Genomic DNA, 15,045 nt, shown 5'->3' with positions numbered 1-15,045 from the left:
ATTATTTTACAAGAAGAAATAGTACAGTAAATGTTTCCGACAGTAAGATAACTGAGTTAAATGTAGAATGATATTTCATAGTTTTTCTTCCAAAAAGTCAAAGTGTCATTATTAAATATAAAATATTTATTATTTTCTGCTTTAGAAAAGTAACAGTAAACTTCACTCTTGACTACATAGGGTATGATACTTAGGGAACTGTTATTTTGCATGTTTGTTTGTTTAATAGCATGACCATTCCTGATGTCAGGAGGCGTATCTTACAACTGATATAATACTGCATTGTATCATGTTGCAGATGATTATATAATAAGAACACATGTGCATGCCTGAAATATTAGTTACATAGTTTGGTTTAATTTCAGATTTTAAATAATGTTCAAATGAGTTTTCATGGATATTTACCCAGATACTTAGTTGGTACTTGGCCAAACAACAATTAGTCACTAAAAATGAACACTTGTCAGTGAGTCCCCTGCAGTGCCAGAGTGTATGAACAATAATCAATATAGGCTCTAAAATGAAACAGTTATTTTCAGAAATTTCGTTTTATAGACATATCATTTGTCCCCAAGTGTAGTAATGTATATTAGTTGTTAACTTGTACTTTTGTTATTGATTAGAGAAGGGTTTGCAACATATAATTATTAAGAGCATACTTTCCCTTTTCTTCTTATAAATATAGTTTTCTTTGATTAATCCTAATAAATCACAGGCTAATTTTTAATTTAAAGAATGGATACATTAAATGTCATTAAACTATTAATTGCTTATCTATTGTAATTGTAAATTTTGGAACTTTTACTTGATTAGCTATATGTTACATTGGAAAATATGTGTGAATTCCCCTGTAAGTTATATAATTTTTGTTTCTACATTGTTTTAAATATATATTTTATTACAGTCTTGTATATGCTACTGTTCATATATTTTCTTTTTTAATTAATTTATTTTTATTACAGTTTATTCACTCTGTTTTCCAGCTGTAGCCCCCTCCCTCAACCCCTCCCATTCTCACCCTCCCTCCCTCTTTTCCTCCCATGCCCCTCCCCAGTCTACTGATAGGGGAGATTCTCCTCCCCTTCCTTCTGTCCCTAGCTTATCAGGTCTCATCAGGACTGGCTGCATTGTCCTTCTCTGTGGCCTGACAAGGCTGCTCCCCTGTCAGGGGAAGGTGATCAAAGAACCAGCCACTGAGTTCATGTCAGAGACAGCCCCTGTTCCCCTTACTAGGGAACCCACTTGGAGACCAAGCTGCCATAGGGTGCATCTGTGCAGGGGTTCTAGGTTATCTCCATGCAGGTCCTTGTTTAGAGTATCAGTCTCAGAAAAGACCCCTGTGCCCAGATTTCTTGGTTCTGTTGCTCTCATATATTTTCTTTAATTCTCCTTTTTCTTTTTATCTCATCTTCTGTTTCCTGTTCTCCTATTCTTTCTCCTTCTGTTCTTCCTCCTTTTTCTTTAATTATTAGTATTGTAAGCTAATATGAGATTTCTCCTCTTGATTAAAATTTCATTATTTTTAACTCTAATCATCTCTACTTTTTTTTTTCTGAAGACTTGACTTAATTACAGAAGACATAGTACATAACATACAAATTGACTTGGGATAGGAACCTTGTACATTAAAATGGCCTTTAATTAATATCAACACCATGGTTATTGCAGTCATTTCTAAAGGGAAGACTCAATGTTGTATCTAAGTAAATATTGGAATTTAATTTCTTTCTTTTGACTATGCTTAGAGCATCATGACCCCATGTTAGCAGTGTAACACCCATAATTAGATAACCATGATTGCATAGGGTTTGGATAGCTCTTGATATCAGATGGAAAATCAACTTTAGTGATATATACCTAATATAAAAATTTATCAAATAGTTGACAAATAAAGAGTCTTAAGTAGATGTCACAATGAATGTGGAAGAGGTGAATGGCATTTACCATCTTCTTTGGTTAGCTACAACTCCCTGATGTTTATTTTTATTTCTGAGTTTTATATGGAATTCACGTTTGTGAAACGTATGTGCTCTGTTTATTTCTATTATAGCTTTTTGCTTGGTTGTCGTCCACTATCTAGTTTGTTGTACTGGGAAAAATAAAACACTGTTTTTTGTTTTTTACTGTTTTTTATTCATTTGTTTGTTTGTGGGTTTTTTGTTTTGTTTTGTTTTTGTGTCCCCCCCCTTCTCTTTTATCAGAGCCCTTACCATTAGGGAAACATGGTCAGAGTTTAGAGTTGTTCGAACTTGTCGGAAAAGAGAGTCAGCAACAAGTGAAGAGAACCACTACGTGACCCACTTCCTTCTCTCGGGCCACCTCTGCTCATTTTTCTGAACAATCATTTTCAAAACAACATAATTCTTGTGGTTGCCCACTAGGCAATTCAGGTGCCTTAACTGTGGCTCTCTGATTTGCTCTGTCTTAAATGGTGTATATATAGGTATACACTTGTTCTCATCCTTCTATGTATCTTTGCTAAAATGTGACTTCCTTAGTGATATCTCTCCTGATTGTCCCATTGGCAGTTATACCTACTTCTCTCACAGAGTTGATTATCTTTATCTTACTTTTAATTCTTATTATTCATTCTGCTAAAAATTAATTACGGAGAGGGTAGAGATTTTTGCCTTATTTTATTTACAGATATGATCTATCAAGTAATTGAGGAGAAGGTAGAGAGAGAGAAAGAGAAAGAGAGAGTGTAGGAAGAGGGGGTAGGGAGGCCTAACACTTCCTATTTAAGAAGAAATATTTTAAAGTGAAAGAACAGCTTTCAAATGATAGAATGTTGAACTTATACTGAAGTCTGGGCACACAGCCTGTTGTAATTGGGTGTGGAAAGGTTTCTTGCAGTAAATTGTGTGTGTGCTTATGATCTGTTTTGCTACATTTTTACTAGAAATTGGAAAAACACATTTTAAAAGAAAAGGCATTTTTACAAATGATCCCCAAACACATGATAAAAGCGAAAAGAAGCCTGTGTACTGGGTCCAAAAGGAAATTGCTGTGTAATTATTTTGTATAAATATTTAGTATAAAATATTAACAAAAATTTTTCTTGAGATATTAAAAAAGCAAAGAATAGGAGGTCAGTAAAAGAGGCATATGACGTCCGGTTAGCTGTATGTTACCTCTGAATTTAAATTGCCTAGCCTATATATGGGAAAAACAATATAGAAAAATTGGCTTAATTTGATTTTCTGTATGTAGCTCTGTTTTCTCCCTTAATGTGTTTATTTTCACAGTTAATGCTCCATATATTTAAATTTATAGCTCTTTTATTTTCCCCTTTGCTTAAAAGACTTTACAATGTAAGCTCTTTAAAGGAAAAAAAAATCTACTTTTCTTTTTCATATGATTCACTAATTATAAATGTCAAGTTGGGAATGATTAGGTGCTTAGTAAATATGCTGTACTGTGAATGAGTAAGTAAACGTAAGCCATAGAGTATATCTGACAACACAGTTGTAAACTTTTATATGCAATTATTTAAATTGAAATGGTCACCATGTCTAAACCATCATCTTTATTATTAAGTACATTTTTTTCTCATTTCATTAATTTGCCGCAATATAGATGCCTGCATTCTAGATTTACTATGTCAACTTCAAATTTAGTGAAATGATACAGTTCTGATGACTGTTCATGACAGGTCTCTAAGCTGGCTGGTGTCCTGGTCAAGCAGGGTGTCAAGAAGGGTGACACGGTGGTCATCTATATGCCCATGATCCCACAAGCAATATATGCCATGCTGGCATGTGCAAGGATAGGAGCGATTCACAGCCTCATATTTGGAGGATTTGCTTCCAAAGAATTAAGTACCCGCATTGATCATGCAAAGGTAAGCGCTTTCTTTAGGAGCAAGTCATTCAGCTGCCCATAGCATACCGCTTAGCTATTTTCTGTTTGTTCTTCCTTTCAAATGGAATACTTAAAATTAGTCTTCTTTCTTTTTCTTTCTCTCTTTACTTCATTCTTTCCTTCTTTCTTCCTTTCTTTCCTTTCTGTATGTACCTGTTCATTATACATTAATTTTGGACTGAGTGTCATATCAAACACATCCTGCTAGGTGTTTAGAGGAGTATTAAATAGGAGGAGATGAAGTGTGTGCCTCCCATGTTATCTTGTGTTCTGACGTGTATAAGTCATCTGAGGTAAACAAGTGATAAGTAACTTTCTCCCTAGATACCTCTAAATCTTGATACTTTTCTTAGAACTAGGTAACAAATGATCCTTACAGAGATTGACATATAGCTACAGGGTTAAGAGGGAATATTTGTAAGATTGTGTTATGTGTTTAAATTGGTTACTAAGATAACAAATTCCATAAAGACATTGTGAAAGATTCTTGAGGCTTGACCTTAAATCATCTAGTATATGATTTATGGGCTTATATGACTCATTTAAAGATTTTGGTCATTATTATTTTATGAATTAGGTAGAAGTTACCATATATTTTTCTGTAAGGGATCACACAGGTAATATTTTAGAATTTTTATGCTCCTGTGTTTCTGGTGTAGCAATTGAGCTGTTAGTGTAGCACTGAAGTAGCCACAGAGAGTACATATAGAGATGAGGATATCTTTGTCACAATAAAACTTGACAAAACCAGAATAAACTTCTAATTTGGAGGTGGGGACATTTTCTTTTTGTTGGCTACCTAAAGAGGGATTCCTGAAATATGGAAATATTTAAAGGTAACAGGACAGGAGCCTACCACAGATGGCCTCTGAAAGAATCTATCTAGCAGGGTATGGAAGCAGATGCTAAGACTCACAGCCAAAGTTTGGGCAGAGTGCAGGGATACTTATAAAAGAAGGGGGAGATAGAAAGACCTAGGAACCATACAAAGAATCCAACAGAGCCAAAAATCTGGGCCTAGAGCAGGGCTGCAGAGACTGACAACCAAAGGCCATGCCTGGAGAGGACCTAGACCCACCAGCTCAGATGTAGCCCATAGGAAGCTCAGTCTCCATGGGAGTTTCCTGCTAAGGAGAGCAGGGGCAGTCTCTGCCAAGAACTTGGTTGCCTGCTTCTTGATCATCTCCCCATGGCAAGCAAGGTGGCCTTACTAAGCCACAGTGAAAGAGGATACAAACAATCCTGATGAGACCTGATAGGCTAAGATCAGATGGTAGGGGAGGAGGATCTCTCTCATAAGAGGACTAGGAAGGAAAAGAGGAAAGCAGAGAGGGATGAGAAAGAGAAGCAGGAGGGGGCTACAGCAGGGATAAAAGGTGAATATTAAAATTAATAATAATAATAATGATGATGATGATGATGATGATGATGATGAATGGAATCTTGACTAAGATTTCCTGATTGAACAGAATGAGATAATGAGATGCACAAACAATACAAATCAAGATATAGAGGCAAAAAATAAAAGAGGAGATTAATTTGGGAGAGAGACTGCAGATGCAGATTTATGTGACAAAAAGTATGGAGAGAGTTCGGTAAATCAGATTCTACTTAACCTACAGAAATAACAATGAAAAGTTCTGAGCAGGCAAGAGCTTTTAGTGATGTTAGAAGACAGTCTTGCAGCGAGGGGTACTCTGGAAGCTTAAGCGAGAATCTTTGGTAGGTAGTCTATTTGCCGAATAGTTGAAATATGTAGGGGAAATGGTGATACGAAGATGAAGGAAGGAAGGAAAGAAAGAAGAGAAGGAAAGAAGAGATGTCTTACTTTACAGTTACACAAGCCCCAAAGGAGATATTCTTAGCATGTCAAGGAGTTAGGCTATTAGACCCTGAGAGGCAGGGACAGAATAAGACTTTGCATATCAGCTACATCTGAAAATCAATTTAGGTATTACTACTGGAAAAAAAAATTGTTAATCAACCACCTGAGTTTGTTGGTTTTGTGATTTGTTTGTTTGCTTTTATTTGTTTTATTTTATTAATTTTACTTTATTCACTTTGTATCCCCCCATAAGCCCCCCCCTCTCCCCTCCCGGTACCACCCTTCCTTCCCCTTCTTCACGCATGCCCCTCTCCAAGTCCACTGATTAGGGAGGTCTTCTTTTCCTTCCTTCTGATCCTAGTCTATTAGGTCTCATCAGGAGTGGCTGCATTGTCTTCCTCTGTGGCCTGGTAAGGCTGCTCCCCACTCAGGGGGAAGTGATCAAAGAGCAGGCCAATCAGTTCCTATCAGAGGCAGATCCTCTTCCCATTACTATGGAACCCACTTGGACACTGAACTGCCATGGGCTACATCTGTGCAGGGGTTCTGGTGATCTCCATGCCTGGTACTTGGTTGGAGTATGAGTCTCTGGGAAGACCCCAGTCCTCAAATTTTCTGGTTCTGTTGCTCTCCTTGTGGGGTTCCTGTCCTCTCCAGCTCTTACTATTTGCTTTTATTTTTAAAAACATATTGAGATAAGTAAACCTCATCGAAAAAAAAATCTAAAGAAATTGTCAGCCACTGACCTGCAAATCAGAGGAAAAAGATTTTTGAGGAGGCTTGTAGACTCCAGGTTTTAGCTACAGAAATTCTAAACTTTATTTAGACAAACACAATTACTTCCTTAAATAATACAAAAGTTTTCTTATAACATATGGAAAATTAATATATACAAAAATACAAAGTCTTCTTTATGCTATCTCATTGGAGGAGTTTTATTCACAACACATGTACATGCACACTTACTTAACTTTGTTAATGGATTTAGAAAACAGTGCTCGTTCTTATGTGCAAAGGCATTCATCATGTCAAATTTACATAAATTCATGAGTGGAAATGCCTGTTTTGGGGGCATCTGAAAGACTCTACCTAGCAGTGTATCAAAGCAGAAGCTGAGACTCATAACCAAACCTTTGGCAGAGTGCAGGGAATCTTATGAAAGAAGGGGGACTTAGTACAACCTGGAGAGGACAGGAGCTCCACAAGGACCGAATATATCAGGGCACAGGGGTCCTTTATGAGACTGATTCTCCAACCAAGGACCATGTATGGATATAACCTAGAACCCTGCTCAGATGTAGTCCCTGGTAACTCAGTATCCAACTGGGTTTTCCTAGTAAGGGGAACAGGGACTGGTTCTGACATCAACTCAATAGCTGGCTCTTTGATTCCCCCACCCTGAGGAAGGAGCAGCCTTGCTAGGCCACAGAGGAGAACATTGCAGCCAGCCCTGATGAGACCTGATAAACTAGGGTCAGATGGAAGGGGAGGAGGACCTCCCCTGTCAGTGAACTTGGAAAGGGGCAGGGAGGAGATGAGGGAGAAAGGGTGGGATTGGAAGGGAATGAGGGAGGGGGCTACAGCTGGGATACAAAGTAAATAACCTGTGATTAATATAAAAATTTATATATATAGAAATAAATAAACAAATCAAAAAAGAAATGCCTGTTTTTATGTCATGAATTTAAAAATAAGATAAAATTACTTTAACAAATAAATATGGAAATGGTATATTCTGAGAAGTTGGTCCAAACCCCATAAAAACCTGATAGACACCAGTAATTGAAATATGAAAAGGATTATTTCCCAGAGTAAGAGTCTAACTGACTTCTTTGTCATAAGTTTATAAGTTCTCTTTACCTATTGAATAGCTTACTTTTGTTTGTTCCAAATTCTAATCTTAAGAAATGTTATCAAGTACTTATGCTCACAACCATTAAATTAAAAAAAATGTGGACTAAACTAATATATGTGGCATTCCAGGATAATAAAATGAAACAAGAATTGTTTCTATTTTCTCTCTCCATCTTTTTCAAAAATGTCAGCTTGCTATACTGATATAGAAAGTTTCTGAAGCCAGACAGAACCGGCTCTCTCTATCTCTACCATCTTTAACCTGAGGCAAATTATGTAACTACAGTGAGCTCCAGCTCCATGAATATTAAGTGTCATTCAAAATGTAAAATTGACTTTATGAACATACATTTGACATAGTCTAAACCTTCCCCAAACCATATTGTAACTAGAAATCAGAATTTAAGAATCAATACAAAATCATGGAGTGACTAACTGTCTCCTGATTAATTTATTACACAGCAGCTTGTCTTTGGAATGATCTAATAACAAAAATAAAGATGTACATTTTTATATAAATTATTGAGAAATTTGGGTTTGACTCATGCTTGCTGTTGGTGTAGTAAGCACTGTGTGAGGCAGAAGAGACACAAAGATAACTGACATCCCAAATTTGTCATTGGAAATCTTACTGTGTTAGGAGGGAAAGGAATGTGCAGACTGTCATTGTATATGTGAGACATACCCAGCATGTCCCAGAGAAAGGAGATTAACACAGACATTCCAGAGACATCTTCCAATACACCGGACCTGTAAATGAGAGTGTACCTCAGTGACCTGAGCGAGTCCTCGACTTGTGAGATATTTGGGGTCCCTTACAAGGAAAATAATGTAAGGCAGGCATGTGGCACCCCCCCCCTTAGTCTCAGTACTCAGGAGGCAAAGGCAGGTAGATCTCTGTGATTTTGAGGGCTGCCTGATCTGTGAAGTGAGTTCTAGGACAGCTAGAGCTGCATAGTGAGACCCTGTCTCAAAAATATTATTAATATAACAATATAGTATAACACTATATAATATGTGCTAACATAATTATGTGTTAAGAATGAGGGAAAAAATCACCAAAACCAATGAAAGTTTTGGATTGCCTACTTAGTGTTATTTCAGAGGCAACATTTATACAGAAAACCTGAAAAAAGCTTTCTGATTGTAACTTGATTTGTTTTTGCTGCTTAAGAGATACCATATTCCTGTAAAGAAATCATTGTGTGTGTATGTGTTTGCATTTGAATATATGTTTGTGTGTGTGTGAGTATGACAGAACATTTCACTGGATCATGGGAGATTTATTTGGCTTAATGAATTCATTGGAAGTTATTTTATATAGTTCATATTTATAAACCCTAAATATAATTGTATGTATAATTATGAACAGATGATATTTATGTATAAGTATTTAGGCTTATAAACATTTAGAAAAAGAACTTTTTGGGTTTTTAGGTTATTTATTTAATAGCAAACAGAAGCCAGAGATTTCTTTCAAAATGTCAAATTGACAGTCTATGCTGCAATATTATGGTCACCTTCACTAGAATTGTTACAATGTTTCCTTTTTTGTCTTCTTCCCATTTTAGCCTAAGGTGGTTGTTACAGCATCCTTTGGGATTGAACCTGGAAGGAAGGTAGAATACATCCCACTTCTAGAAGAAGCATTAAAAATAGGACAACACATACCAGACAGAGTTCTCATTTACAGTCGTCCAAATATGGTAATTTGAAACTAATTTTCTTCTTTCTGATGGTATTCTACCAAAGATAATTTTAGTTTTGGTCATTTGAAAACTACAATTGAACATAATTGCAGTTATGGGAGGGAAAATATTGTGGATGATAGTATCTATGGAAAACTAAGTGAAAATAGCAAGTAATAAAGCACAGAAATGCAGATGATATTAGTACTTTGGGTTTGTGTATTACTCTCCTAGGCTGTCATTTATTCTTTTAAGTTTTATGATAATACTAGTACATACTAACTATCTACTATTTGGTTTGAAAGATACTGAGGATATCTTTTTCAAGATTCTAGAAGAAATAAAAAATTAATTCCAGGTATTGTATGAATTAGGAAATTCTTATTTAAGAATGAGGAATCACTGTACATTAAGATGAAACAGGATAGTCATTGGAAGTAGGAGAAGACAAGAAACAGGGAAGGAGCCTTCCACAGAAGACCTCTGAAAGACTCTACCCTTCAGGGTATCAAAGGGGATACTGAGACTGATAGTCAAACTTTGGGCAGAGTGCCAGAATCCTTATGGAAGAAGAAGGAGATAGAAAGATCTGGAAGGGATAGGTACTCCACATGGAGAACAACAGAGTCAGAAAAACCCAGGGCCCAGGGGGTCACGCATCGAGAACCCTGCCTAGAGGAAGCCCATACTGCTCAGTTTCCAAGTAGGTCACCTAGTAAGGGGTACAGGGGCTATCTCTAATTTGAACTCAGTGACCTGTACTTTGATCACCTCCTCCTGGGGGGTGCAGGCTTACCAGTCTACAGAGGAAGATGATGCAGCAGACTTAATGAGACCTAGTAAACCAGGATCAGATAGAAGGGGTGGAGGTTCTAACCTATGAAGGGACTAGGGAAAGGGCATAGGGGAAGAAGAGGGAGGATGGGTGAGACTGAGGGGAGATGAGGGAGGGGGCTGCAGCAGGGATACAAAGTGAATAAATTATAATAAACAAATAAATATATAAATTAAATTAAATTTTAAAAAGGTGAAGTAACCTGCTTTGCAGGATTGGCCACTGTGAGTATGTTCTTCACCCCTTCACTGCATGACCTGTTGGAAAGATATGATTAGTCTATATGCAAGTTATCTTTTAATAATTGAGGAAAGGTGCTTTTTCAGCCAGAGATAGGCTGTGTTCAAAAAAATTATTATTCTACACAGACAAATTTTCCTGTGATCCATGGAGGATGAAAGATTATAGTAATGACATTATTTTATACTTTTCCTTGTCACCTTGGCCTTGATGGGCATCTTGTTTCTATCTCCAGTCAACTCTCCAACTACGTGCAATAGGAATGAGTTTTGTTTTTTAAAAGATTATTATGCATTTTGCAAAAGATAAATTACAAACTCACAAACATTCCTTTGCCAGACCTCTTGAGAGGTTTTCAGCAGAAAGTAGTTAATTGACAAGTTCTAAGACTAGACTTTGTCATTTTGATGAGCGTATAACAAGAAACATTGCCACATTAAATTCCCTCATGGAGTTTCAGCGCTCTGGTTCATGAACTGCTGCACTCAGGGAATTTAATGTTCCTACTGTCTCAGAAAAGAATGCTAAGTTTCTTTCAAGCACTTTTTTTTAAAGGCTTTGTCTCCTTTTAAATCAAGGAACATGAAGTCAGCCACTCAGCAGAGTCTAGGTAAGGGTAAGGTGGAGGAATGGCAGAAACATGCTCACAGGAGTGTTTTTTATTAGAGTGTCTACTATTCCTGCTAAGATATGAATTCCCTTAGGCTTTATTAAGGACTTATGTTAGACTAGGAACCATGTGAAGTGTTTTCAAGTGCCTTTGCTTACTTAGTTCTTGCAGATCAATGAGTTAAGTCTTGTAACTGGTTACATTTTCCTGCTGAAGAAACAGTCATGAACAGATATACCCAAAGTATATCTAAGTGGTATAGCAAGGTACAAATTTTGGTTTGATAACTTTTAAACAACAAGGTACATGCTATTTCTTTTGCCCTACAAGCACATCTTGTTTATATTTTCATTCTCTTTATTCACATTTTAATATGATTCTCTTCTCTCTATAGAATTGTCTTAGCTCCTCACCCCACATAACTGTTTCACTTTCCTCCTTCTTTGCCCTTTCTCCAATGTGCCTCTTGAGCAGTACAGATGAAGGCTTTAGTGTATCTTATCTTTTTATGAGACCTACTGTTTAGACAGTAATTAAACCCAGTGAATTGGGCTTGCTTTGAATTTAAGAGGAACAGATGATGGGGCTGGATATTGCATCTTATTAACTAACATTCACCTTTGCCAAATGACATAAAAGTTTTGCTGCTACTCTTAAGCCTCAGGCAAACTATGACATACACTGAAGATTATCACTTGTCACCATGATACTTTATAAATATAGGTGCTTAAGAATTCTAACGTATAGGAAGAATTGACCACACACACACACACACACACACACACGTTTTATATAACATATGTTAATGTTGCTACTCTTCCGTTTCCTCAGACCATTTCCCTTACACATATTTTATACCCTAAAAATAACCATTTATTCTAGTGCCCATTTCATTAGAGGCTTGTAAAAAAATATTTGTAACCACAACTCAGTTTTCATTTTGCAGTATGATGATCTTAACTGCTCTACAGTTATGATGTTAAAGCTTTGGTAATTTGAAATTTGTTATGTTTTCCTCATGCATAAAAAGAAATGGAAACATGGTTTGTTCACAGTTAACTGTTTTATTTACTTAAGTGATATTAGCTAGTACCTTTCCAAAGGAAGCAAGAGAATTCAGCTATGCTTGAAATATAAACTTTACAAATGATGTACAGTTCAGTTCTTTATATACAAGTGGATTTATTCAGACATGTTGTATTTGTGATACTACCTTGATCCATAATTTGTAAATGTGCATATTTAATTTTTTGACAAGTTGTCATAGTTCTGGTTACCAATAGGGATTCTGGAAAATGGAAATTATTTTTTTTTTCTGTGAATGCTCCAGAGCCTGTTAGCTTAGCCCAGATACCATCTTGATGAAGACAATAGTTATATACATGTCTGGCTATGTTGCTCATTTGCTTTACTGAACTTTGTGTAACTGAGTTCTATCTCCCTGTGTTTACATATTTCTTACCTATAAACATCCTGTTATGGCAGGTCTATGTCTTTAATCCCAGAACTCCTAAGGCAGAGGCAGACAAATCTCTATGATTTTGATGTCAGCCAAATCTGCATAAGTAGCTTGAGGCAAGCTAAAGATGCAGAGTTAGACCATGTTTCAAAACAAAACAAAACCCTTCTTGATAAGGAATCTGGCTATTTCAAGAATGCCAACCTGCTGTCTTATCTAGATACCTGTAGGTACTCATTTCCACAAGCCCTACTCCTTTTTCTTCACTTCTCTGCCAACTTAATGGCAGTTTAAGTTGCTTAAGGTCATGTCCATTTATGATATGGCAGTTTTCACAAAATTTAAAAATAGCTTTGATATTGAGGAAGGAAAAATAGTAATTTTGTTTTGTTTTCTAGCACATTAGTGACTGAGAAGGAGTAAAGCATTTTGGCCATGTCATTTACTCTGTTTTACTTAAAAATTGGTTTCTCTCTAGAGAAAACACACATGGAACTCTTTCTTATTCCTGAACATGGCTTGAGTTGCCCTATTGCAAAGGTAGCTCTACTGTTACTCCTGAATGTCACTATATAAAAATATTTCAGTGTATTAGCTGATGTTTCCTGGTGAAGACAGAGCTTCAAAATTAAAATATCAAGCTTGACTTTCGTTTTTTAAGTTACCTGTGCACATTCATGTTTGGAAACCTATCTGTGAGTTAAATAAGCCCAAAGATTCATCAAAACATGACAGCATCACATTGGATTGTTAAGGTAGCCATAGAGCTCAGTAAAAACCCTCACGAGGGAAACTAACATCAAACCACTGGGTTGTACCAAAATGTAGTTTATAAAGTCTTTGCCTTGTCTTTTAATTTTGAGATTTGTTCACACAAGCAATGCTTAGTGTCATAAAGGTGCAGCTTTCTAATGGATGCTCAGACCTAAAGATTGAGCTATTCATTGGTTCTCCAGTAACTCCATCTCCTATTTACTGTGCACATTTCTAAATTTTTCTGTGCAGGAGAAAGTTCCTTTGATGTCAGGTCGAGATCTTGATTGGGAAGAAGAAATGGCAAAAGCCCAGTCTCATGACTGTGTGCCTGTTCTCTCAGAACATCCATTGTATATTCTCTACACATCTGGGACAACTGGGCTACCTAAGGTATTTGCTTTCTTTGTGATATGCACAATGGCAGGTTTTCTTTTTCTTTTATTTTTTATATTAATTTTTTTATTTATTATAACTTATTCACTTTTTATCCCAGCTGTGGCCTCCTTCTTAGTCCACTCCAAATCCCACCTTCCTGCCCTCTTCTCCTCCCATGCCCCTCCCCCTAATAGGTGAAGTCCTCCTCCCTTTCCATCTGACCCTAACCTATCAATCATGTCTCATCAGGATTGGCTGCATTGTCTTCCTCTGTGGCCTGGTAAGGCTGTTCGCCACTCAGGGGAAGGTGATCAAAGAGCCAGCCACTGAGTTCAGGTTAGAGACAGTCCCTGTTCCTATAACAATGGAACCCACTTGGGATTGAACTGCCATGGGCTACATCTGTGCAGGAGTTTGAATTTGTTTCCATGTATGGTCCTTGGTTGGAGTATCAGTCTCAGAAGAGACCCCTGTGCTCAGATATTTTTTTTTTATTCTGTTGCTCCCCTTGTGGAGCTCAGTCCCCTCCAGGTCTTTCATCTCCCCCTTTCTTCCATAAGATTTTCCTGCACTCTGCCCAAAGTTTGGCTATGAGGCTCAGCATTTACTTCACTACCCAGCTGGGTAGGGTCTTTCAGAGGCCCTCTGTGGTAGGCCCTTGTCCTGTTCCCTGTTTTGATAATCTGTCTGATTAAGGAATGAAAATGTTTTCAAGCTGTAGCTTGATGCTTAGACACATTTCTTTTATTTCTTGCATGAATTTTGTACAAATACTTTTAAAGGAAAGACTTTCATCCTCTTTTTTTTTCAAAATTATTGGCTGTCAACAATAAATACTTACTTTGGTAAGCTGGTAAAATCAATATGCAGGTAATTGACTATTGATTGGTTTGACTATATGTGTGTATGTGTGTGTGTATATATATATATATATATATATATATATATATATATATATATATATAACTTAACAGTATGTTAAAGTTTGTGCCACTATGCTTGTATCCAAAGTAAAAGATACATTTGAAAGACATAATTTTATAAATTATTTATTTAACATATAATTAATTATATGTTTAAATTATTATTTGAAAATAATTTTCTTTTCTTTTTTAAATTATAGTATAGGTTCTATACATCATGAAATATATTTTTCACATTTGTTTACTTTTTGTGCATGTGTGTATATAAAGAGTTTCACTGTATGCCATAGCATGCATGTGAAAATTAGAGGACAAGACAGGAGAGTTTATTCTCTCCTTCTGTTATATGGGTTTTAGTGATAAAACACAGGACATCACACTGAGTGACAAGTACTTTCACCTTCTGACCATCTTGTCAGTCTTAAAATAGACTTATGACTAAGGATAATTTGGTATTTTACTATAAAAATGAGGTTGAAGTTAAGACAGTTTGGGTCAGAGTCAATCTATCCAATGTATACACCCATTGGTGTATACATAAGTTGTACAATAAGGAGATACTTGACATCTTTTCATCCATCTCTCATGAAAGCTGCTTTTGCAAAGCAAAAAAAAA

The 15,045-nt window shown here is 36.4% G+C and overlaps 1 protein-coding gene across 1 annotated transcript in view; it reads left to right on the top strand.

The window, feature by feature from the left end:
- Positions 1-15,045, top strand: part of Acss3 (acyl-CoA synthetase short chain family member 3) — a 179,364-nt gene that overhangs the window by 109,004 nt on the left and 55,315 nt on the right. Inside the window, exons 3-5 of the mRNA XM_055626191.1 lie at positions 3,656-3,844; positions 9,115-9,249; positions 13,381-13,555. Coding sequence (XP_055482166.1) covers positions 3,656-3,844; positions 9,115-9,249; positions 13,381-13,555 — 499 coding nt within the window. The remainder of the gene's footprint in view (positions 1-3,655; positions 3,845-9,114; positions 9,250-13,380; positions 13,556-15,045) is intronic.

Source organism: Psammomys obesus, unplaced genomic scaffold, assembly GCF_907164565.1.
Source record: "Psammomys obesus unplaced genomic scaffold, mPsaObe1.curated_primary_1811, whole genome shotgun sequence".
Classification (NCBI taxonomy): Eukaryota; Metazoa; Chordata; class Mammalia; order Rodentia; family Muridae; genus Psammomys; species Psammomys obesus.
The sequence above is the reverse complement of the archived record's forward strand: the minus strand, read 5'-3'. Positions and strand labels throughout refer to the sequence as shown.